General features: G+C 27.7%; 3 protein-coding genes across 4 annotated transcripts in view; 1 reads left to right on the top strand and 2 right to left on the bottom strand.

Annotated features, from left to right (window-relative positions):
• The window catches only part of LOC117179449 (exocyst complex component 5), a 17,682-nt gene extending 9,085 nt beyond the window's left edge, over positions 1 to 8,597 (bottom strand). The window contains exons 1-3 of one of the 2 annotated variants that reach the window (XM_033371271.1): positions 8,353 to 8,597; positions 7,651 to 8,094; positions 2,159 to 2,736 (exon numbers count right to left, since the gene is read on the bottom strand). In XM_033371271.1, coding sequence (XP_033227162.1) covers positions 2,159 to 2,736; positions 7,651 to 8,094; positions 8,353 to 8,385 — 1,055 coding nt within the window. In that variant the 5' untranslated portion in view covers positions 8,386 to 8,597. Of the gene's footprint in view, positions 1 to 2,158; positions 2,737 to 7,650; positions 8,095 to 8,216; positions 8,284 to 8,352 lie in introns of those variants that run through there. The other variant, XM_033371272.1, reaches the window with a different exon arrangement.
• Positions 8,598 to 8,672: 75 nt separating this feature from the next.
• LOC117179451 (nucleoside diphosphate kinase 6-like) lies at positions 8,673 to 14,079 on the top strand. The gene is made up of 3 exons (XM_033371275.1): positions 8,673 to 9,072; positions 11,341 to 11,644; positions 13,591 to 14,079. The coding sequence occupies exons 1-3, from the start codon at positions 8,995 to 8,997 to the stop codon at positions 13,743 to 13,745; spliced, it is 537 nt and encodes a 178-aa protein (XP_033227166.1). The 5' UTR covers positions 8,673 to 8,994; the 3' UTR covers positions 13,746 to 14,079.
• LOC117179450 lies at positions 14,080 to 22,545 on the bottom strand. The gene is made up of 5 exons (XM_033371273.1): positions 22,248 to 22,545; positions 21,373 to 21,913; positions 18,163 to 18,420; positions 15,381 to 15,517; positions 14,080 to 14,344 (listed from the first exon to the last, which is right to left on the bottom strand). Exons 1-5 carry the CDS (start codon positions 22,291 to 22,293, stop codon positions 14,184 to 14,186), a joined length of 1,143 nt encoding a protein of 380 aa, XP_033227164.1. The 5' UTR covers positions 22,294 to 22,545; the 3' UTR covers positions 14,080 to 14,183.
• Between the last annotated feature and the right edge of the window lie 1,279 nt (positions 22,546 to 23,824).

Genomic DNA, 23,824 nt, shown 5'->3' with positions numbered 1-23,824 from the left:
TCTCTCCAAAATACTTCGACCTCCTCTGGTTTGGGTGGTTGTTCGACAGTAACTGGAGGGTCTTGGAAGAGTCGAGATGGGTCAGAGAGAAACTGTTGATTTCCTCTGACCTACCTCTCCCTCCGCTTTAGACTTCTCTTAGCGTCAGATAGTATACGTATTCTCTCAACAATATGCTGCCTGATGGTCAGCAGCTTTGACTTGTTAAGTGTGTGATAACGGGTCCGGAGTCCGCGCGCGAACTTTCGAACCTTGGCGGTAAAATTCCTGCTCGATGTGATGTAGTCAATCACACATTGAATGCGGGACGCGTACTGTCTTGCCCAGCCTATCTTTATGGCAAGTTGATGCATTCGTCTTTTGGTTTTATGATCAGCCGTTGGTTTTGTTTTACAGTTCGCATCGGCCAAAGCTCTCGCTGCATTATACACACAATAATTGATAGCCCAGAGGTCGGATTCACCGGAAAAATATTCACGAAGCTCGTCATCCATTTCAGCCAGATCTTTAGGCTTGAGAGAAACCTTAGTGTTGATATTTCTCCGGGTCGTAAAGCATCGCTCTTCATCTATTGGATGCCTGCCCGCGGTTGGTCTTAGTGTCGCCTCTCTTTCATTATTAAATTATATCAAAGAAGGTTTTCAAAGCACCTACGGCCTTGACGATTACATTCTCATTGCGGTAATCGCGCTTCGCGCTCAACAGTTCAGTTATACAGGCTCTATTTTTTTAAATTGTGGGTTAATTGAAAGATTCTACTAGAATAGTTTTGAAATATATTTGGTATCTAGTGAAAATTTTGAATTAAATTTTTGGATCTGTGAAAAAAATAATTTTTTCTATTTTTTGAAAATTTTCAAATTTTTGAAAAGTATATAACTTTTCTAATTTTCATAAAAATTGAAAATTTCGTTTGAATAATTTGCAAGTCTTTTGCCCATCTATAAGAAACTTTGACAAAAATTTCTATAATTTAAAAAAAAATAGAAAATTTTGAAAATGCTCTAATTTGTTAAATTGTGGGCTAATCGAAAATTCGGCTAGAATAGTTTAAAAACATATTTGGTGTCTAGTGACAATTTTAAATGAAATTTTTGGATCTATATAAAAAATTTTTTCTATTTTTTGAAAATTTTTGAAAATTATATAACTTTTCTAATTTTCCCGGTAAAAAGGCTTGCATCAAAAAGTATTGAAAAATTTCATTCATTCAGTGGTAACGTGAGAAATGTTGAATACTTCTGGATCCCGTTTTTGTCCTCCCGTTTTGAATATCTACGGCAGTTGAAGTTAGCTCTGAAATTAAATCCCTTTATGTACCTAGCGCTGACAATATTTTGTTGAATACCACAAAGCAACCAAGAATTGGGCAAATTTTAATCCCTTTTAATTTAGCAAATTTTGCTACATTTATTTACTGTTTTTCGAATGATAATCAGGCAAAAAGCTTTTTAAAACATAGCGTCGGTCATTTTACGATGCCAGGATCAATTTCCACACAGAAGGTTCTGGTGAAAAATAATTTTTTCAATTTTTTATCATGATTTTATATTTTTTCAATTGATAATATTTGAACAAAGCGAACATTTGAAGATAAAGAAATGTATTCTTACATACAATCCTACTAGATTTGGCAAATTTCATGCTTTTAGAGCGCGTTCTAACGCTTCAAACGAAAATTGTGTTTTTAAGTATTCGAGGTTTCGTCTGACAGCTCCGATCGGCCTTAAAAGGGATTGAAATCTTATAATTTTCGCCGCCTAATGAGAATTAAAAAACTAAGGACAGAAATGGCATTCTTAGGGATTCAAATTTTCTAATACTTCTCAATGCAAGGCTTCTTACCGGGTTCATCGAAATAAAAAATTTTATTTAGATAATTTGCAAGTCTTTTATCCATCTATAAGAAACGTTGACAAAAATTTATAAAATTGAAAAGAAAATGATTTGAAATTTTGAAAATGCTCTCAATTTTGTAATTTTGGTTGAAAATGTCTGGTTAACGAACTTAACCTTCGTTTTGGGGACCTTCAGAAGTGTATGAAATGCGGACTCGATTGGACAAATTCTTCAAAAGTTAGCGTGGCTACAACATTCAGGTAACCATATACACAGACATACAGAAACACTCTCATGAATGAGAATGTAAAAAACTTACGTAATGTACGCATCCACGTGCTTGTGAAAAATGTTCCTCGTCAGCCTAATTAAATATTGCTCGTCAGAGCACATATTGAACTTTTTTAAATCAGCCGAAAGCTTCGAAGTTTTTAAATAGAGCTCGTACAGGTTCGAGAGATACTTTTCAGAATCGGAACGATCTGCTAATTTAGCCACGATGTATTTCTGCAGCCTCAAGTGATAAATATTGAGTATGAATTTTGCCATCACTTGTTCCGGATTAGAGAAAACTTGCTGCATTAGTTTGTAGTTTTTTGTGCACATCGGTATGACTTCCTGAAAAACGTCTTTTCCACCGAAAGAACTCATCTGACTCTGTTCTATAAATGCATCCACACATTGAGAATATCCTTTAAATTGGGAAAGTATGGACGCGAGCTTTTTCATTCGAGTCGCATCTTCACTATTTTGGGCTCGGACAAATTCTTCTATCAAATTTCGCTCGATTTCGTGGTATTTAGTGCTAATTTTCTTCTTTGCGTGGTCAAACTTTTCGGACGGAAGCTCTTGTGCTATTAGGTGAAGTTTTAATATCACATCGGCGGCTTCATCCACCTGTAATATTCATTAAATATTTTTCTTAATTAAGGAAACTGGAAATAATTAAGTATTTCTTATAGGAAGGGTGCTACAGGTTAAAGAATTCTAGAAAGTCAGGGAAAACCGGAAAAGTCAGGGGATTTTCGATTAACTGAAGTTGAATTCTTGTCAGCGATGTCAGCAATTTAGCTGGCGATTTTTTTCTAATAGTAGGTGCTTAAATATTTACTTTACACGTATGTTTAAAATTTTTTAAATATGTTAATCTTTAATGTTGTCTATAACTTCACTAAATTTCACCATACTTAAAAAAGCTTAAAATGGCTTTAATATAAAAATATTCTACAAAGAAATGGTGTATTTCATACAATTAAAACTTTTTTGTACACAAAATTTTTTAGTGAAATTGTTTATAAAAAAAAATCGACCTAAATGAAAAACACGCTGATTTTTCATAATTTTCATCAAAAAACATATTAAATATTGAAAAAAATGCATTTATGAAAATAATATTGCTAGTAGAAAATGTAGAACTCAACAAATTAAAGATTTTTTATTTAAACATTTTTTTCATATAGTCCATAGTTTTGTGTTCAATATTTGCTCTAAAATGAATAGCTTTTGAAAATAATTAATTTTGATTATATAAATTCACAGACTTTCGCTTTTTTTACATTTTCGTGAAGAATTTTTAGAAAACAATTCCAGATAATAAGAAATTTTTAATTTTATCTAAGTCGATAGAATGCGTCTGTGTTAATAAATTTAATCTTTAAAGAATAAAGGTAATTTGCCCAACAGGTTTTTGCAAGTAATTAATGAATAATGCCAAATTTAGTGAAATTTAGAAAAATTATAACCAACTTTGAAGGTGGCCTTATTTTTTTTTAGTATTTCTAGAAAATATTTTCCCTAAAACTACTTTCTGAAATCAATAAATTCAGCGATCGAAATTTAAAATCGGCCTTAAATTGCCTTTTTTAGATAAGAAAAGTATTTTAAAAAATTGACATTGTCGCGCAGAATTTCGGCTGGAAAAAAAACTTTTGAATTACTTATATCAATTAAATAATTAACTAAATTTAATTAAATAAACAAGGAACCTTAATGAAACTATATTTACAAAAGAAATTGTCTTAATAACAGGTCTAAAAAAATCGTATTACGTTTTTTGGTTGAGAATTCATTATGGTTTTAAATGTTATTATTTTTTTGAGCATACAACATTTTGGTTAAAAGCCATACATTCTTGGTAATAATTGAACTGTGTAGTCGAAGATTCTTTTTTTGTTTGCTTGTAAATTTAGCTATTTTTGTTAAAAAATCAACTGTTTGTTTAAAAACTAAATTTTTGTTGAAAATTCGTCCTTTTGGTACAAAAATTTATCATTTAAATCAAAGTCTAAGGTTTAGGACTCAACTATTTTGTTTAAAATTCGTCTTTTTTGTGGGAAAGTAACATCATTAGATGAAAATTAATTTTTGTCGTTGAAAATTGAAATATTCTTTAGGGAATACGTTTTTTTTTTAGTTTCTTGGTTGCAAATCCATTTATTTGGTTTAAAACTCTTTTTTTGGGTTCAAAATTAAATTGCTTAGGTATAGAATTTCGCTCCTTTGCCTTTAAAATCCAATAGTTAAATGAACTTTTTTGTAAAAAGTTCGTCTTCAAGGCTTAAAAAATCAAGCTTTTAGATCAGATATTTTTTCTCTATTGGCTGAAAAACCTTTCTTAGCTCTTCGGTTAAAAATCCCTCTTTTTGGTTCGAAACTATTTTGTTGAAAATTAATATTTTTTGGTTGAAATTAGCTCTTTTTAATAAAAAAATCATAACATTTTTTGGTGGAAATATCAACTATTACACTTTTTCTTAAGAATTCATTTTTTCTTGTAGAAGATTCGTCTCTTGGGCTGAAAATTTAACTATTTCGTTGGAAATTTGTGTTTTTAGTTGAAAATTAATTTTTTAACTGAAGATTTAATTATGCCACATGGGGTTTAAAATTTATCTCTTTGAGTTTAAAACTAAACTATTTGTTTAAAAATTCATGTACTTTATTGAAAATTCGTTCTTTTTTTTAAATTGTGGGCTAATCGAAAATTCGGCTAGAATAGTTTAAAAACATATTTGGTGTCTAGTGAAAATTTTAAATGAAATTTTTGGATCTATATAAAAATTTTTTTCTATTTTTTGTAACTATAAATATATCCCTTTTAGTTGAAACTTCATGTATCTTCGTGAAAAGTCGTATTTTCTTGGTAGAAAATTAATCTTCTTGGTTGAAAATTCATATATATGGGGCATTCCAAATAATATTTGCCACCAAAATTATGTTTTTCACATAAAATATTTTTTTTCTTATTTAACACTCCAAAATATTTGATACGTATTTTTTATTTCAATATGACACGCAAGGTTTTCGAGAAAATTTGTTAAAAGATTTTATGTTCATAAAAAGGTACATTTTTTCAATTGCTTATACTGCAATATTAAACAAAGATATGAAAATTCATATGGAAGATAAAATATGGGCCTTTTCTTAAACTTTCGAATAAAGTATACTAAAATCCACTTTAATGATTTATTTATTAATATAAATCAAATATTTATAAAAAAATAGATTTTTTTCAATTTGGACATGTTTTTTAATTTTTTTAATTTTAAAGAGTGGACTAAGCGTTTTTCTTGATTTAATAAACATTTAAAGTGGGATTACAAATACTTCCGAAGCAATGCATTTTCGAATAGCGGCTCGTACGCGCGAAGTGTATCACAGAGCGACTGCTCGGATTGGAACTCGACTGCCTACGCGATAAGTAAAACACAACCATCAACTTGCAAAACCGTATATTTTTATGTTGCTAATTTCACACATTCAAAATGTATTGCTATTAAAAAAATCATTACTTCGAAAGTATTTGACTACCCACTCCCAAATTTTTACCAGATCAAGAAAAACGTTTAGCCCACTTTTTTAAATAAAATAAATGAATAAAAAAACAGGTCCAAATTGAAAAAAATCTATTTGCTTATAAAGATTTGATTTATATTATTAAATAAATAATTAAAGTGGATTTTAGTACATTTTATTCGAAAGTTGAGGAAAACGGCCCACATTTAATCTTCCGTATGAATTTTCATATTTTTGTTTAATATTGCAGTATAAACAGTTGAAAAAAGTACTTTTTTATGAACATAAGATTTTATAAATAAATTTATTCGAAAACTTTGTGTGTCATATTGAAATAAAAAAATACGTATCGAATATTTTGGAGTGTTAAACAAGAAAAAAATATTGTACGTAAAAAAAATTTTTGTGGCATATATTGTGTGGAAAACTCCATGTGTAGATTTACTATTTTTTGTGCGTAAACATTATTCTTAAATATTTATTCAATGATTACCCAAGAATTTCACAGGTTTCGCAAAGATTTCGGACAGATTAAAAAAAATTCACAAAGATTTGACAAGGATTGGAAAGTTTTCTAAAGATTTCAAATATTTCGCAAAAATTTCAATGATTTCACACATATTACCGAATATTTCAAAAATATTAAAAATATTTTGCAAAGCTTTCTTAAGGATTCACAATGATTTCCATGATTTCGCAAAGATTTAAGATAAATTTCAAAGATTTGAGGAAGGTTGCACGAAGATTGCAATAATTTACCAAAGATATCAAATATTTCGCAAAGATTAAGAAGATTTCAATAATTTCACAAGTATTACCTAATATTTCAAAAAACATTTCGCAACGATTTTTACAGTATTCACAAAGATTTCACAAAGATTTCAATGATTTTAAATATTTCAAAAACATTTTCCATATAATTGAGAGATTTCGCAAAGATTTCAGAAATTTAACAGATTTCACGAAGATTTGAGAAAGATTGCAATAATTTACCAAAGGTTGTAATGATTTCTCAAAAATTTCGGAGAGATCGAAAAGTCTTTAGAAAGATTATATATTACAAATTTCATTATTCTGTCCACTTATTGTAAGGGCAAAACACCTTTTAAATTTTTTATTTTGTGAAAAAATTACCAGACATTTGATACTGTACTAAACCAAATATGAAATAATTTTCTTATTTAAATTACATGTATATTCGTAAACTGCGTTCCCGATAAAAAAAATGTCGTGTAAATGTTCTTAACAGTATAAAAATTAACCACTGATGATAGCCATCATTGTGTGCCGAAACGCTTGGTTCAATAAAAAATTAATTAAATTATTTATCCTGACCGTAAAGTCAAAATTAACATCCAAAAATATAAACGAATATAGCGAAATATTTCCAAAGATTTAAAAAAAAATTATAATTATTTTTTAAAGACTTAACAAAGATTGAACATATTTCGCGAAGATTTTGGATAGATTTCTATAAGATTTCTATAAGAAGATTTTTAGAATTTCACAAATATTACCTCATATGTCAAAAATATTTAATATATTTCTAAATATTTTAGAAATATTTCAATTATACTACAATGAATTCATAAGATTTCAAATAGATTTCAATAATTTCCCAAACGTCACAAAATATTTCGCAAACATTTCTAAAGATTTGACAAAGGTGGCAATGATTTCTCAAAGACTTCACCAAAATAAAAAATATTTCGCAAATATTTCGGATGGATTTAAAAGATTTCACAAAGGCTTCTATTATTTCACAAAGATTTCAGATAGATTTCAAAGATTAATCAGAGAAAGAAAGTATTAGAAGTTTTTCAGTATCCATCATAATTTGGGAGAAATTTGAACGATCCGATGAAGTTAATCATTCGGTTTCAGAGGGGGAAAAATTAATACTTTGGCCTTGCCTGGTCGATTTCTAGGAGGGGGGGGGGGTTGCCCCCTGTATCCCCTGAGGCTCCACTGCTTTGGAGTAACACTCACAGGAAAATTTTTAAAGAAAAATCTTACCGATGATTTGTCAGTAAAAATCGGACCAGTCAAGGGGCCAGGACTCAGGAATTCTGAAAAATGTTTCATCAATTTTTGAGCTTCGACAGCTCTTGCCCTGGGAGTATTAACATTTTCGAGCTGATCGCCCAAATGAAGAACTTTAGTCGCAACAAGATTAATCCTTTCATCCAACTGATGAAAAAGGTCCATTGCATTCTTATTTCTCTCCTGCAAATCCAAACTTTCGAGAGCATGTCTCGATTCTTCTTCTTTCAGCGCGGCTTCGAGTTTCTCGCATTTCTTTTGCTGTCTCTCTTGCAAAACTTGCAGATCCTTTATCGCTTGGAGAAAAGTTTCATGAATCAGAAGCGGATCGAAAACACTTTTTCCATTTTCACTGACAGTGTCATTTACTGTTCTCCAAGCTAATCTCTCTACGAATTCCTCGGGATCGAAAGGTTCCTTGCAAAAAATCAGTTTTTAAAATCAGTGAATCACTCATTATTTATTTAAAAATAAATATTATATTATTTAAATTAGTCGAAAATGTAGTGAAAATGAAATATTAATAGACAAATTAGTACCATTTTTTTTAGGAAACTAGGTTAGGAACTAATATTTATTGGAGATATAAGCCAATCATCTTTAACAACGAGTTGAAGACGATTAAACAAATAAAATAACAATTGAATTAATTCTAATAATGTACAATAAACTCACTTGTTCAAGCTCTTTCATATATTGTTGCATCATTTTGGAGCATTACTTTCCACGCTGGTGGGTTCAGAAGAAAACTTTTATTTAAAAATGTTAAAAAATTAAAGCAGTTTGGCTTTTAGCTCCTACGTCTTTGTATACAAGCAAGATTGAAATTCCACGAAACAAAAAATCACATCACAACATAGACTGCGGCTGTCAAAACGTTACAAAACGAAAACGTCAAATTTATTGTTTATAGGTTAGGTTTTACTTCTCCCACCAATGAGAATCCAAAAACGGTTCATTACGTAACGTTATGCCAATTAGGCTTGAGAACAGAGAATAAAGAGCAAAACCAATCTGTGATTGGTTTACAGTCAAAGTATAACAAAATATAGAGAAATCTAAAAATATGTTGATCACTTTTGGTTGATTTGAGGTATTTTGACGTAAAATTATTTTTATAGTAAAAATACTAGTGTCTTACTGTTAAGTGAAAGGAGTGAAAATAAAAGAAAAGAATGGAAAACGTCAGGAAGTTTTGTTGATTTTTTCACAAAAGAGGTTATAATGTCATATACACGTGCAAATGACAATTACAGAACTTCCAAAAAACCTACGATCAAGTTTTCTTGAATAATGACTTGACCGAAAAATGCGGATATGCAGCCGATACGTTCATTAGAATTGACGCTCGCAATTCTCAAACCTCACATTGTCAAATCTCCTTTCGCATTACAGGTGATTTTTTTCAGTTTCAAGAATAATTTGTCCTTGAATTTGTGTTATATTTAGCCCCTTCTTAACCCACATAGGAAAATATGACATATAGGGTGGCCACAAGTCAGGGCAGCCCTAGAAACCAGGGAATAATCAGGGTATTTTGTTGGTCAGGGAAATTCAGGGATTTTGAAAGACAATTAAAAAGTCACAGAATTTTATATTGAAAAGGCTACTAATATATTTTTTGTTCAGAATTTATCTCGATTGGTTACTGGTGGAACATTTAATTAATTTGTTAAAAATGCAACTATATTGTTAAAAAGTCATTTTTTATCATAAATTAAACTGCTTTGTTAAAAATTCATTTTTTCAGTTGAAGTTTCAATTCTTTAGTAGAAAATTTAACTATTTTGATGAAAATTAGTTTTATGTTAGGTTGAAAATAAAATTTTTAAACTGGCAGTTAAGCTATTTCATTTTTGGCTAAAAACCTACATTTTTTAGTTGGAACTTCAAATGTTTGGTTGAAAATTCGTCTTTCTTAGTAAAAATTTAATCTTCTTGGTTGAAAATGTACCCTTGCTGGTTGAAAATACAATTTTTTTGGTTAAAATATCAACTGTTACATATTTTGCTGAGAATTCATCATTATTTGTTGAAAAGGCGATTATTTGACTTAAACTTGTTTAACTACTTTGTAAAAAAAATTTTTTTTAGTAAGGTTTCATAATTATATTTAAAAATGCAACCATTTGTTTTTAAATGAACTTCTATGTTGAAAATTCTACTGTATTGTAGAAAATTCATCTTTATAATTTAAAAGTTGAACAATTTCGTAGAAAATAAAACTATTTGGTTGAAAATTAAAGTTTTTGGTTAAAAAATTATATTTTTGGGTTCAAAATTCAGCTTTTCTATAGATAATTCGCCATTTGACTTGAAGATTAAGTTATTTTCTTGAAAATTGATATATTTTGTTCAAAATTTGTATTTTTTAGTAGAACATTAATCTTGTTGGTCGAAAAATGCATCTTTTTGTTTGAAAATTTAACATTTTTATTAGAATATCGTTTTCTTTGTTGAAAATTTTTTCATCTAAAAATTTAACTATTCCATTTTTGGTTAAAACTTTATCCTGTATATTGGATAAGTTGGAAATTCGTCTTTTTTCTAGATAATTAATCTTCCTGGTTGAAGTTTCATCTTTTTGGTTGATAATTCGTTTTTTTTAATACAAAAGTTTGAACTTTTTCCTGTATATTTATACAAGTTAAAAATTCAACTAATTGGTAGAAAATTCATGAATTTTGTTGAAAAGTTCTCCTTTTGGGTAGAAAATTAATTTTGTTTATGGAAAATTCAGCTTTTTGGTGGAGAATTGAACTGTCTTATTAAAATGCATTTTTTCATTGAAAATGATCTTTTTTGTTAAAAATTCATCTTTTCCGATTATAAAGTCAAGTGTTATAGAAAATTTTATTTTTTAGCTTAAAAACTTAACTTTTTTGTTGAAAACTTATCTTTCATGGTAGGAAAGTCCTCTCTCTTAGTTAAAGATGAACTTTTTTATTATCTTTTATTTTATCTTTTATTATCTTTTTATGTTGAAAATTCAACTATGTTTTTAAAACGTCATCCTTTCGAGTTGAGAAGTCATCTTTTATGGTAGAACAGAGATATTCTTCTTCTTGCAACTGTTTGGTTTAAAATTAATTTTTTGTTTCAAAAATTGAAAATTTATCTCTGGGTAGACTTTTTTTTTATTCTACTATTTTGTTGACAATGCAATAAATTTCGGCTTGATGTTAATAAACCTTATTTTTGTAAAATAATATAAGTACAAAAGTTTCAATTTTTTATTTACATTATTATTCTTACAAATGATAAAACATTTAAATGAAATATCTCTTTTTAAAATCATTGGATGTTTCATTAACAGGAACGAAAGTATAATCTTGCAAAATTTGGATTTGAAAATGGTTTTATTTCATTTATAAAAGATTCTGTATTGGAATTTTTACATATTTATCTGGGAAAAATCAGGGAATTTTAGAAATTAAGATTTGCTGTCACCCTAAGTTAATTTATTTTACTTGCTAATTTCTAACAGATTTCTCCTCTATAAAAAATCGCAGAAATTCTTAAAAACTTATAAATTCTTATAACTTATAAATTCTTATCAATTTAAATTATATTCTAACTGAACTTTTGGAATATTATAATAATTCCTTTGAATTTTGTTTGTTCTTTTTGATATGTGATTAAAAAACGGTTTCCAATTTTCAGAAAATCCGTGACTTAATAATCGCTAATGATTTTAAAGTTGTAAGATCTCGAAGATTGATATTAACGACAGAGGAAGCAGAACAATTTTATGCGGACCATAAAGGGAAGTTTTTCTACAATCGTCTGCTCACTTTTATGAGTAGTGGTCCTTCCGACGTGCATATTTTGGCAGGATACGATGCCATATCCAAGTGGAGACAATTGCTAGGGCCTACAAAAGTTTATCAAGCTCAGTTTACGGATCCTAATTCAATTAGAGGCATGTTTGGGCTTTCAGATACCAGAAATGCTGCTCATGGTTCAGGTAATTGATATATCTTTATAATTTACAGGCCTCGGACTCTACCACACTATTGGGATTATTTGACACTTTTTAAAGCAATGACATTATTTTGCTATTATTTCAAAAGAAAATTACACTATTTTCAGATCAAAAAGATGAATTTTCAACAAAGAAAATTTGTTTGTCAATAAGGACCATTTTTCTTCAAAAATGTTGAATTTTTTATCTATAAGCATTATCTTTCAAAAAAATAGTTTAACCATTCAGCAGTTCAATAAACCAAGTAATTACATTTTTAACGAAAAAGATGTATTTTCAACAAAGAAGATTAATTTTCTACCCAAAAAGTTGAATTCTCACAAATGCATACATTGTTAATCAAATAGTTAAATTTTAAACTAATAAGATTAATTTTCTACCAGAAAAAAAGTTTGAACAAATTAAATAAGTTTTCAACAACAAAAAAAATACTTTGAACAATGGATGTGATGTTTACCCAAATTTTATTTGATTAAATTTTAGTTTATATTTTTTTCGTTTCTACATTCCTTTAACTAAACAGTTGATTTTTCAAATAAAAAAAGATCATTTTTTAACTAAAAATTGATGATTTTAATTTTCATTGAAGAGCGCAGATTATTAAGAATGAAGAGGGAATTATGTTAATACCTTCCCATTTACAACCTGTTTTCAGAATTTTTATTTTTCAAAACTGAAGAGGAAATATACAATTTTTTACACTTACGAATTTCTCAAGCCATAAGGAATATTTGTGCCAATTTAGGAGAAAATTGGATGAAAGCATTTTTACAATGAACCTTATAATCTCCGGTTTTTCTAAATTGGCGGCGAGGGGAGGGGGCACTGAGAGTTTACAATTAATTTTCACCCCTGAGAATATAAATTTTCAAAAGAAAAGTTCATTTACGACAAATCAGATCAATTTTCCACAAAATAGTTCAAACATTACCCCTTAACATCAACAAACTTATTTGAAACCAAAATTATGAATTTACGAATTTTCAACAAAATATTTGACTTGTAATCTAAAAAAATTATTTTCTAACGGAAAAGACGAATTTTCAATAAAATACATAAATTTTCAACAAAATTGTGGAGTATTCGAGCCGAAATTATTTTTTTTACGAAAAAGCTGAACTTTTAACCTGAAATTGTAAATTTTCAACAAAAATGTTCATTTTGTACTTAAACAGATTAATGTTGAACCAGACAGTTGCATTTGTATCCAGAAAAGGTAAAATTTCTACAGAAAGTGATGGATATTTAAACCGAAAACATGAATTTTCAACAAATTAGTTGAATTTTTAATACAAAACAAATTTGTTAGTCAAGTTCTATTTAACCAACAAAGACGAATTTTCAACAAAATAATTGGTTTTTAATTTAAAAAGTTGAGCTTATAATAAAAAAGACAAATTTTCAACAAAAAACATCAATTTTATCCAACTTGTGGAATTTTCGAGCGGGAACTACGAATTTTATACAAACAGTTAAACTTTTAACCTGAAATTGTAAATTTTCAACAAAAAAGATAATTTCAAACCGAAACAGATTAATTTTTAACCAAAAAAGAAGAATTTTCTACCAAAAATTGAATAGTAGTAGACTTTTAAACCGAAAAGATTGAATTTTCAATAAAAATAGTTGGATTTTCTCTTTGATTTCTATTAATTTTGAATTTAAGAGGAAAAATGAGAAAAAGGAAACTTTTATGAAGCCTGCGATAAATAAACAGTAATTTTGATAAGACTGAAAAATAAACATTTCAATTAAACATTGAAATTCTTTTTTAATACTTGAAAAATGTATAAACAATGTTTGACATTATTTTTTTAAATTCCTTGCACTATTTTAGATCTCTAAAGTGAGTCTCAGGCCTGACTTTTGAAAACGTATTTATTATTTATTAGTTTTATACGAAATACATGTTAATTTTTATACCATAGATTCCAAGGATTCGGCTGAAAGAGAAATATCGATATTCTTCAAAAACTTTGACACACAAAAGTGGTTTGAAAACGAAGAAGCCTTTTATAATCTGGGAGGACTTCATTTCGATCCTCGAAATTTTGTGCATACAATCGATAAAAATTCCCTATAATGGCACGAGCTAATAAAAGAATAAATTGTTGTGCCATAGTAGATATTGTGATATAATAAATTATTTACTATGCATTAAATGAATACACGAAAAATATGAAAATAAAAACTACTATCAAAATTAATCGAGAGTCGATTTCACACATTTTTCGCACCTAGAAATAAATAAGTCATTGCGTAGAAAAATAATATTCTATATTTTTACTTTGTACCCCAATTATTGACACATGCAAATGCTGTACAAATTAGACTAGATAATTTTTTCATACAAGTGAATAAACAAGTATGTACAAAATATCGAATAATAATCGATAGAATACAATAAATTATTTTACGAACAATGAATCAAACATGGTCTTTGTTTATATCACTCAACGAATTTCAGTGCAATTGTTTTTGAAATGAGTTTGGTCCCCTTTATAAGCTATCACTTATCAGATCACGCGCCAATTTTAATGATAACATTCGGCCTCGAAAACACTTTGATACCTTCCTCGAGTTTATTCAGCTTCTTTTCAATTTCCATTTTCTTCGTTTGGGCCCTTAGTGTATCGGTCCTTATTGGCAATTTATTTAGCTCGTCGACGCACTCTTGGTATTCTATTTAACAAAAGTTAATGTAAAATCATAAATATATATTTTAATATAAATACAGGGAGCGCAGCGAAAAAAGAGCTCAAAAAGGGAGAAATAGGGTCATTTTCACGAAAAGGGAAAAGATTTAACATTAATTTTTACATGTGGAAAAGAAACAATCTTTTTATAAGATAATTTTATATTTTTGAATAAAGGTAAATGATTTTTTAATGATTTCTGCCCGATAAAGAATTTATTTTTAAAAATTGGGTATACTGAGGTCGACAGAAATATAAAATGTTCGACCGAAAGATTAAACATTAATTTTTACATGTAAAAAAGAACACACAATTCTTTATTTTTATAATAAATTGTATATTCTTAAATAATTTTAAATAATTTATGAATTACGTTAACCCATGACAGAATTTATTTAAAACCAATAGGTATAATTAAACATTTATTTCAAAGCTTTGCAATGTTCGATCTCATTATAATTAATACTTTGAATGCAAGTTTGAAAATTTTTTGAGGGGCCTAAAATATTTCAAATTTCAAATATACTATTTAGTTTGTATTGATTCCACGAAAAAAATTAGCTTTAAAGTTTTACTTAATTCCTAAATATTTTAGTTTAAAATCTTTCAAAATAAACATTTTTAAATTTTTTATCGGTAAGATTAACAAATAAGATTTGAGACTGCTCAATATTCCTACAAATATGTTTTATATTAGCAAATTTAACTTTTTCGTTAATGACCATACTATATGCTATTTATTAATTATTTAACTTTATACATTTAAATAAAAAATTGTTCATATTCTAATATTTCTTTTTAAAATTACTATATATTTTCTAAATGTTCCAATTTTATTTTGGATGAGAACTTCCGTGTGCGGTTTTCACATTTTCAATGTCTTCAAATGTTTCAGGTTTAACTTTTTTTAAGTTTTAATTTTTAATTGTATTTTCACATATCATGTACTTAAAGAGAAACGGGGAATAGTGGAAAGACTGTGATCCCTGTAAATAGTAGATTTAATAATATCAATAAATTACGTGTTTTTAACATCCTCAAGGTTTCCCTTCGGTCTTCATCGGGAAGAGCAACAAAGCCTTCTGGACAATCTGCACGACTAATATCAGCTTTGGCCTGTTCCTCTTTTTTTAAAGCTTCTTTTCTGTCTTTAAGATATCTGTTTAAAGATAACATTGTTTAAAAACCAGTCAAGAGCTTTCTAATCTCCTGAATGTCCTCACGAAAAAATATTAAGTATAGGAAAATTAGTGCAGACCTAAAATGATTTTCCTATCATTTTTTCGCGATTATAGGAAATTTATTTGATAGAAAGTGATTTTAGGATAATCAGTACTTGAATAAACAATACAAATATACTGAAGGAATTAATTTATAAAATAGACAAATTACAAATAGCGATTCTGCATAAATAAACTTTACTCAGCAAAAAGCTGTGAAACTCCTAGATCCTTTAAATATTGTGAAATTCTTTCAAATAGCTTAAAATCCCTTGAAATCTTTGAAATCACTAGGAATCACTTAAAGTTAAAGTAAGCCGTATGAAAGTCCTTCAAAGTCTCTTGGAAACCCTTAAAATCCCCGAAAATATTCTAAAATCCCTCAAAATGTTTTGAAATCTTCCGAAATTCCTTGAAATCCGTCGAAATAATTTGAAATCCCATAAAACCCTTTAAAGTTCCCTGAAAACCCCTTAAAATTATTTGGAATCCTTTAAAGTCCCCTGAACAGGTTGGAAAACTTTGAAATTATTTTAATGATTTGAAATCCGGTGAAATTTGTAGCAAATCTGCAATAACAACTTAAAATTCGTAAAAAAAATGTATGCATTCCCTTAAAATTCCTCGAAATTCGTTAATGCATTTCAAATCATTGAACATTTTTGGAATCTTGCAAAATTTCTTGAAATCAGGAAAATCCTGTGAAATCCCTTAAAATAATTTCATATCCTGGGTCAAGTAAGTAAATGAATCATTCATTTGTAGTTTCCGTATCTTTTGTATCAATTCTTTCAAATTAAGGAAATTTAAATTAGATTAAAATCAAATTAAAAATTCTATTTAACGTCTAATAATAAAGTTATTGTGAAGAATTCCTAAAAATAAAATTAAGAATCTAACGACAAAATTTGGACAAATACCACAAAATGTTCCTAATGCAATCGGAAAAACGTCCTTTTTCCCCCTAAAAAGAAAAGAAAAAAAATTAGTTTTCTCTTTGGAGAAAAATAAAGAAGAGGAAAGTTATTTTATTTGTTATTTCTTTAGAAATAATTAAAGAATATTAATATAATTATATTTATAATTAGGAAATAATTAAATAATTTTTTATTTCTTTATTTTTTTTTTCTTAAGGCCATGTGAAGAGTGGGTCACGTGACCAGATTCCTACCTTACCGAAATTTTTTTTATTTCCTAACTTATTCTATAATTATATAAATTTAGGACCAGACCTACCTTTCTTATTGCTTCTTATTTATTATCCCAAATTTTCAACTCGATGGGGCGTTTTGTGTGAAAATTAGTTATGAAATAAAAAAAGTGTCGGTAAGGTAGGAATCTGGTAATGTGACCCACTCATCACACGACATTAAAGAAAGAAAAAAGAGAATGAAGGGGATTTGGTTGTTGCCTTCTCATTTTTCTTTTCTCTTCTTTATTTTTATCTAAAGAGAAAACGAATTTCTTTCTTTACCTTTTTAGGGGGAAAATGGACGTTTTTTTTTAGATTACAATATAAACATTTTATGGTGGTTGTCCAAATTTTGTCGTTAGATTCTTGGTTAAATTTTCAGGAATTCTTCACATTAAATCTTTTAACATTATAGCATTAATTATTTTTGTATTGATTTTCTTATAATGTATTTTCTAAAACGATTTCTTTTTAATCTGTTATTAAATCAGGGTGGCCGCTCAAACTTTAAAAAAATGTTATCTTATGACCCGGGTTTCATGATCAAAAACAAAAATTTCCCGGCTGAGCTTTTACCATTTTTATGAATAATTATTCAATATTAATTGCTTTATCATATAAATTTTGAAAAAATTAAACATTATAGAACCTGAAAAGTAACATATATAATGTAATTTATTGTAAAAGCGATTTCAGACATTGATTTTTAAATCCAAAAATATAAATTTTCAACAAGAACGTTAATTTTGTACCAATAAAGATTAATATTCAATCAAAAAATTAATTTTCAGTATTGGAATTTATAAACTACGAAGATTTTCAATTAAAAAGAATTAACTTTTAATCAAAACAGATAAAAATTCTACCAAAAAACATCAATTTTTAATGAAAAAAGACGAAAGTACAAAGTTGAATTTTCAATAAAAATAAATAAGTTATCAAAACAAAAATGATTAAAGTTCAATTAAAAAATGGAATTTTTAACCAAATGTTTGAGTTTTTAATCCAAAAAGATGAATTCTTAAGAAACTATTGAATTTTACAGCAAAAAATATGACCTTCTAGCAAAATAGTTGAATTTACAATAAAATAATTCAATCTTTAACCAAAAAAAATTAATGCTAAATTTAAAATATAATAGTTGACTTTTAATTCAAAAAATGAAATGTTAACCAAAAAGAAAGCGTTTCTACAAAAAGATGAATATTCAATCCAAAAGGATGAACTTTTTATCCAAAAAATTTGGAACCAAAAAAGATGACTTTAACAAAATAAAATTCTCAGGTTTTCAAAAAATTTCCAGACTATTTTCCGGCTTTTTCCTGGTGTTCAAAATTCCAGACTAATGCTCGGTCAAAAATAAATCAAAGTCAAATAATGTTTAAAACATACTTGGGAACAACTCCTTTTCGATAACTGGAAGGAGGTACACCACTATTCAGTTGAGTAGCCAATTTACTCGCCACAGAATTTCGTTGTTTATTCAATTTGATGTAATTTATCCCATCTTCGTCATTTTTTACGGGCGATACACATACATCTCCTCTGTCTGAAGGTGGACTCGATACAACTTTTGCTATTTTGCCTGGTTCTTCTTCAGATATATTTTTGCAAGGATTACTACTTTGCGCATTTTTCTTTGTAGCATATCTTCAAATGAAAATATTCATCAAACACGAGCAATCCACTTGCAATCACTTGCATTTCAATTTTTTCAATAAAATTAATGTACTCAATTTATAGTGAGGGCTTGGATCGACTAGAAGATTTTTAAAATGTCGCATAAAATTACAAAGAAAGTCACATGGAATTTTAAAATTCAACAAAAAAACGCATCAAATTTTTATAGATCATTGAAACAATCAGCAGACTAAAATAATAACTTTATTCGTTTAGGAATATAGAATACAGAATTCTCATTGATTTTTAAATATTTTTCGGACAATTAAATTAAACTTTAGCCGTTTGTAATGTACATTAGTTACTCATCAATTAAGGCTTAAAGTTTTAGAATGTATCATTTGAATATGAAATTATTAGGTTTTTAACAATTCATACTCCAGTCCTAAATGCTTTCAAAACAAGGGATATAGGGTGATTTTTCACTGAAAATGGAAAATAAATGCATCAGGATGCATTTTTAACCAAATTGTTGAATTTTCAACAGAATAAAAAAGTTTTTTGACCAAATATTTTCATTTACAACCAAACAGTTAGACTTTTCATCAAAATATACGAATTTTAAATCAAATGGTTGAATTTTCATATTGAAAAGACACATTTTTCAGGAATCAGTTAAATTTGCAATAGAAAAAAAGATTACTTTTCTACCATAAAAGAATCATTTTCAATTCAAAAGTATGAATTTTCTATCTAAAGCGGCAAATATTCAACAGCTAAATTTTATACCCAAAAAGGTACATTTTCAACAAGTAGATCGTTTTCAACCAAGAAAGATGAATTTTTAACCAAATGTTTGCATTCTCATGACAAAAAGACCATTTTTCAGAAAACAGTTACATTTCAAACAAAAAGATTACTTTTTTAATATAGAAGAGTAATTTTCAATCCAAAAGGATGAATTTTCTATCAAATTTTCTTATTGGGTTCTATTAATTCAGTTCGTATTTAAGTGAAAAAGCGAGAGCAAGAGGAAAACGTGAAGTTTCTTGAAACCAAGGGGAAAAGGGTGAATTTAAAAAAAATGGAAATAAGGGAAAGAGTGTGAGGACTATAAATGTTCAACTGTTATGATTTGCAACCTGAAAAAAAAAATGATTTGAACACGGATTCACGAAATTGGAAATCGTTCAATTTCAAACGCTATTAATTAAAAATTGGCTAACACAAGTATAAAGCTTTTATGAAAATTATGCATTTTCAAACGAAAAAGTTTAAAATTCAAACAAAAACAAATGCATTTTTAATCGAATAGTTGAATTTTCACCCAAAAAGATGAATTTTTAATCAAGAAAGATGCCTTTTCTATAAAAAAAGATGAATTTTCAACCAAGAAATATAACTTTTCTACCAAAAAAGTTAAATTTGCAATCAAGAAAGATTTTTTAAGTGATGTGATTTTTTGCTTTCTTAGTTGAAAATTCATGTATTATGTTAAAAATTCTTCTTCGTTGGTATTTGATTAATCTTCTTGTCAAAATATTATATTTTTCGTTGAAAATTCAACTATTTGGTTAAATGTTGAATTATTTTGTTAAAAATTTATTTTTTGTTATTGAAGATCCATCATTTTAGTGGAAACTGCATCTCTTTGATGAAAATGGATATTTTTGTTGAATATGCGTTTTTTGTTCTGGATGAGAATTAATTTTTTTATTAATTGCTTTATGGTTGAAAATTCATTTGTTTTGGTTGAGAATTTAACTACTTTATTGAAAATTTGTCTTTTTGCCCCAAAAACATGAATTATTAACAAAATAGTTAAATTTTTAACCAGTCAAATTTTTTACCGTAATGAAAAAAATGTCAACCTAAGATGGTTGGGTTGTCTGATATTAATTTAGTTGGCACTAAATACAAAAAAAAACGAGAAAAAGGAGAATTTTCTTGAAAATAGAGGAAAAAAGAGTGGAATTCTCTAGAAAAGTAGAATAGATGAAAGAGTGTGAAGACTGTAAATAATATTGAAATTATTTAATTTTAAATGTTTTCAACTTAAAGATATTCAACAAAAAACAGTTGTATTTTTATTCAAATAGTTGATTTTTAATCCCAAAAAAATGTATTTTCCACAAAAAAAGATGGATTGTAAATTAGGAACGATGGAAATTAAATTATCTACAAGAATTCGGCTGAAAATTCATATACTTTGTTTAAAATTATTTGTTTTTATAGTGAATAAATCTTCTTGGTAAAAATATCATACTTTTTTTTTTGAAAACTCAACTACTTGGTTAAACGTTGAAATGCGTTTTTCTTTGGTTGAGAATTATTGCTTTGATTAATAATTTTGTAGTTTAAAATTCATCTATTTGGTTCAAAAATCATGTATTTTGTTGAAAATTCTGCTTTTTAGGTTGAAAATTCATCCTTTTTGTTTAAAATGCAATAAAATACTTAAATGTTCAACCAAATAGTTCAATTTTAAACAAAAAGAATTAATGTTCTTCATTAATTGTCTGATTGACCTAACCGAAAAAAACGAAAATAAGGGAAAGAGTGTGAAAACTATAATTTAATTTAAAATGAATAGAATTGAAACGTTTTAGAGTTGAACATGTCCAACTATTGGTTTTGCTATTTGAAAATATTAAATCTTCGAATAAGGATTCATGAAATTGTTCAACTCCAAAAATTATTAATTAAAAATTTTCTAACTATAAAGCTTTTAGATGAATTTATAGAATTTCAAATATTCTCAATCAAAATGGTATATTTTTTCTGGTTTGGAATTTCAATTAAAAAATTTTTGGGATTAAAATTGAAACCAAGTATATAGAACTTCTTAGAAAAACAGAAAAAGTTAATTAATCGTATTTTTCTTTAAAAAAGTCTCATTAAAAAAAAGAAGTCGAAAAAATTGCTCGATCCGATCCCTGTACATTCTGAAATTCTTAATTTTAATAAATAAATATAAAGTACCTGATTACACCTTCGGCATACAAATCATCCAAATTTCTATCATCCATGGTTTGAATTCCCTGATTTCTGTACTTAACCACAACTTTACTATTTTCATTGTCCCGTGATTGATTCTGCAAGACATTTGGATCAGAAGGTACTTTTGGCTTATTTTTACCCAGAGCAATTTTGCCAGTAGCACGATTTTTTTCTGTTTTCTTCGGAAAAGACACGGAATTTCTATTGCCTGGTACTCTGTATAACTTTTTAGCAGATGTGGTTCCTTTGCTAAATAAAGCTGGAATGCTTAGCTTTTGGTCCGATTGATTAGTTTTTTCTGCTTTGTTAGCTGATGTCTTTGATGCTACTTTTTTGGAAGGATCTTCTAATTTTGGAGCACCAGACTTGACTTTAGGTCCGATATTTTGGTATTTATTGACGACCCTTTGCTTGTGAATGTGGAGATTTTGAAGATCTTCCAAATCTTTATTGTGAAAATATTGCTCCATTTGTCGAAGACTTTTAACATTCTCCTGAATAAAGTTTTTTCTTCTTATCGGTTCTAAGGAAAATTGATTCATTTGACTTATTTACAAACACATATTTTAAATGTAGTGAAAAGATTAAATTGTCCTATCGGGCATATCAAATGACATTTTAGAAGAAAAGTTTGCAATAATAAAACTTCATAAAACTGCGCGTTAATATATGAAATAAAAGACGCTTTTGAACAAGAATAAACAGTTTCTCTATAGGTGCATGCATTTAAAAATAGGATTAGAAATAGAAACTTAACCTACATTTGACTTGCAATTTTTGTCGGTATAAGGCTGAATTTAGTCACTTAATGAAGTCTAGAGGAAAATAAATAATGAAAACATTGTTTTAATACTTACTCGGGTCGGGAAAAATTCCTTTTAAGGTCGTCATCCTCGTCGGCATCAGATTGAAAGTAATTAAATAGCAGAACGTAAAATTGAATGAGCCAAGGCCGATATCAAAAATTTACCGAGCGGCCTATCAAAAATAAGCTAAGTCTCATTACATACGTTTGCGCAAATAAATTGCACGATATCAGGACTAATTACAGCCCCTAAATTACTAAACTTCTACTCATCACTTTAATTTTGTGAATCGTTACCAAACAAACAGTTTTGTTTACAAATTCAGGCATGGCCGCGCCTACTACTTATTTTTTGTCAGGTGCAGAGTCCAGCTGTCAAACTTAAGAACTGCCAACCTTAAGAAAAATAAGGCGGTAAATTCGAAAAGAGTAGCACTCAAAGTATACTTATATATAAGTATATTGAGTGTAATTATATTTCTCCTACCCATAATATTTTCTGCACAGAAATACATCCTATAGAGCAATAAATAGTATTCTAGTTTTCCTAAAAAAATTTGTTCTTCACACTATTTCCCCTATAATAAGGTGATTTTTCACGAAAATAGGAGAATAATTTAACAACAAAAAATTAGTTTTAGACGAAAAGAGACCAATTTTCAATAAAAGTGTAGAGTTTCTAAGCTACAAAGTTTCAACTAGTATTTCGAATCTTTAACGCGAATACATAAATTTTATGTTAAAAAACAAATTTTCAACAACAGCAAAAAAACAAATATGTAACCCTCTAAATAGTTGAACTTTCAAGCAAAAGAGATGATTTTTGAACAAAATAGTTGAATTTAAATACTGAAGCCAAACAGATAAATATATAAGCAAACATGAAATAGTTAAGTGTTCAGTTAAAAGCATTAGTTTCCAAAAAAGACATGAATTTTCAACTAAATTGATCAATTTTCAACAAAGAAATTCAGCTTTTAATCAAGTAGTTGGACTTTCAATAAAAAAAGAACAATTCTCAACGATAAATATTATAGTTGATACCGAAACAAATAAATTTATTTTGAACACAAAATATTTATTTTCCAACAATATTTCAACCTAAAATAATAATCTATAAGATGAAATAATTACATCTTCGAATAACTATACGAATCTTTAACAAAATAATTAAATTTTCAACCAATAAAATGAATTTTTAACAAAGTGGTACGTAAGTAGAATTTTCAACCAGAAAAGATGAATAATTGAGAAAAAATGTAAAAGTTGAATTTTTAACTAAAAGTAATTCATTTTCAACAAAAATGGAATAGATCAATTTTCAGTTAAGGAAATTAATTTTAAGCAAAAACGAAAAGATGAATTTTCTTTACATTTTCAACCACTCAAATGAATTTTTTTATCAAAGATGATCAGTTTTCAACAAAATAATTGAATTTTCAAGAAAATAGTAGAATTTTCAATCAAAAAGATGAGTTCTGAACCAAAAATACAGTAGACTTTACAATTGAAAAGAATTCATTTTCAGTGTGAAGTCTGCTTTTATATTCCCGGTGGTGAATAATTTGTATAAAATCTGTTTCGTGCTGGAAAAGTTTTACAAATAATATTTTCGTCTTGAATATTCTA

Source organism: Belonocnema kinseyi, chromosome 9 (genome assembly GCF_010883055.1).
Source record: "Belonocnema kinseyi isolate 2016_QV_RU_SX_M_011 chromosome 9, B_treatae_v1, whole genome shotgun sequence".
Taxonomy (NCBI): Eukaryota; Metazoa; Arthropoda; class Insecta; order Hymenoptera; family Cynipidae; genus Belonocnema; species Belonocnema kinseyi.
This window is presented reverse-complemented; position numbering and strand designations above follow the sequence as displayed.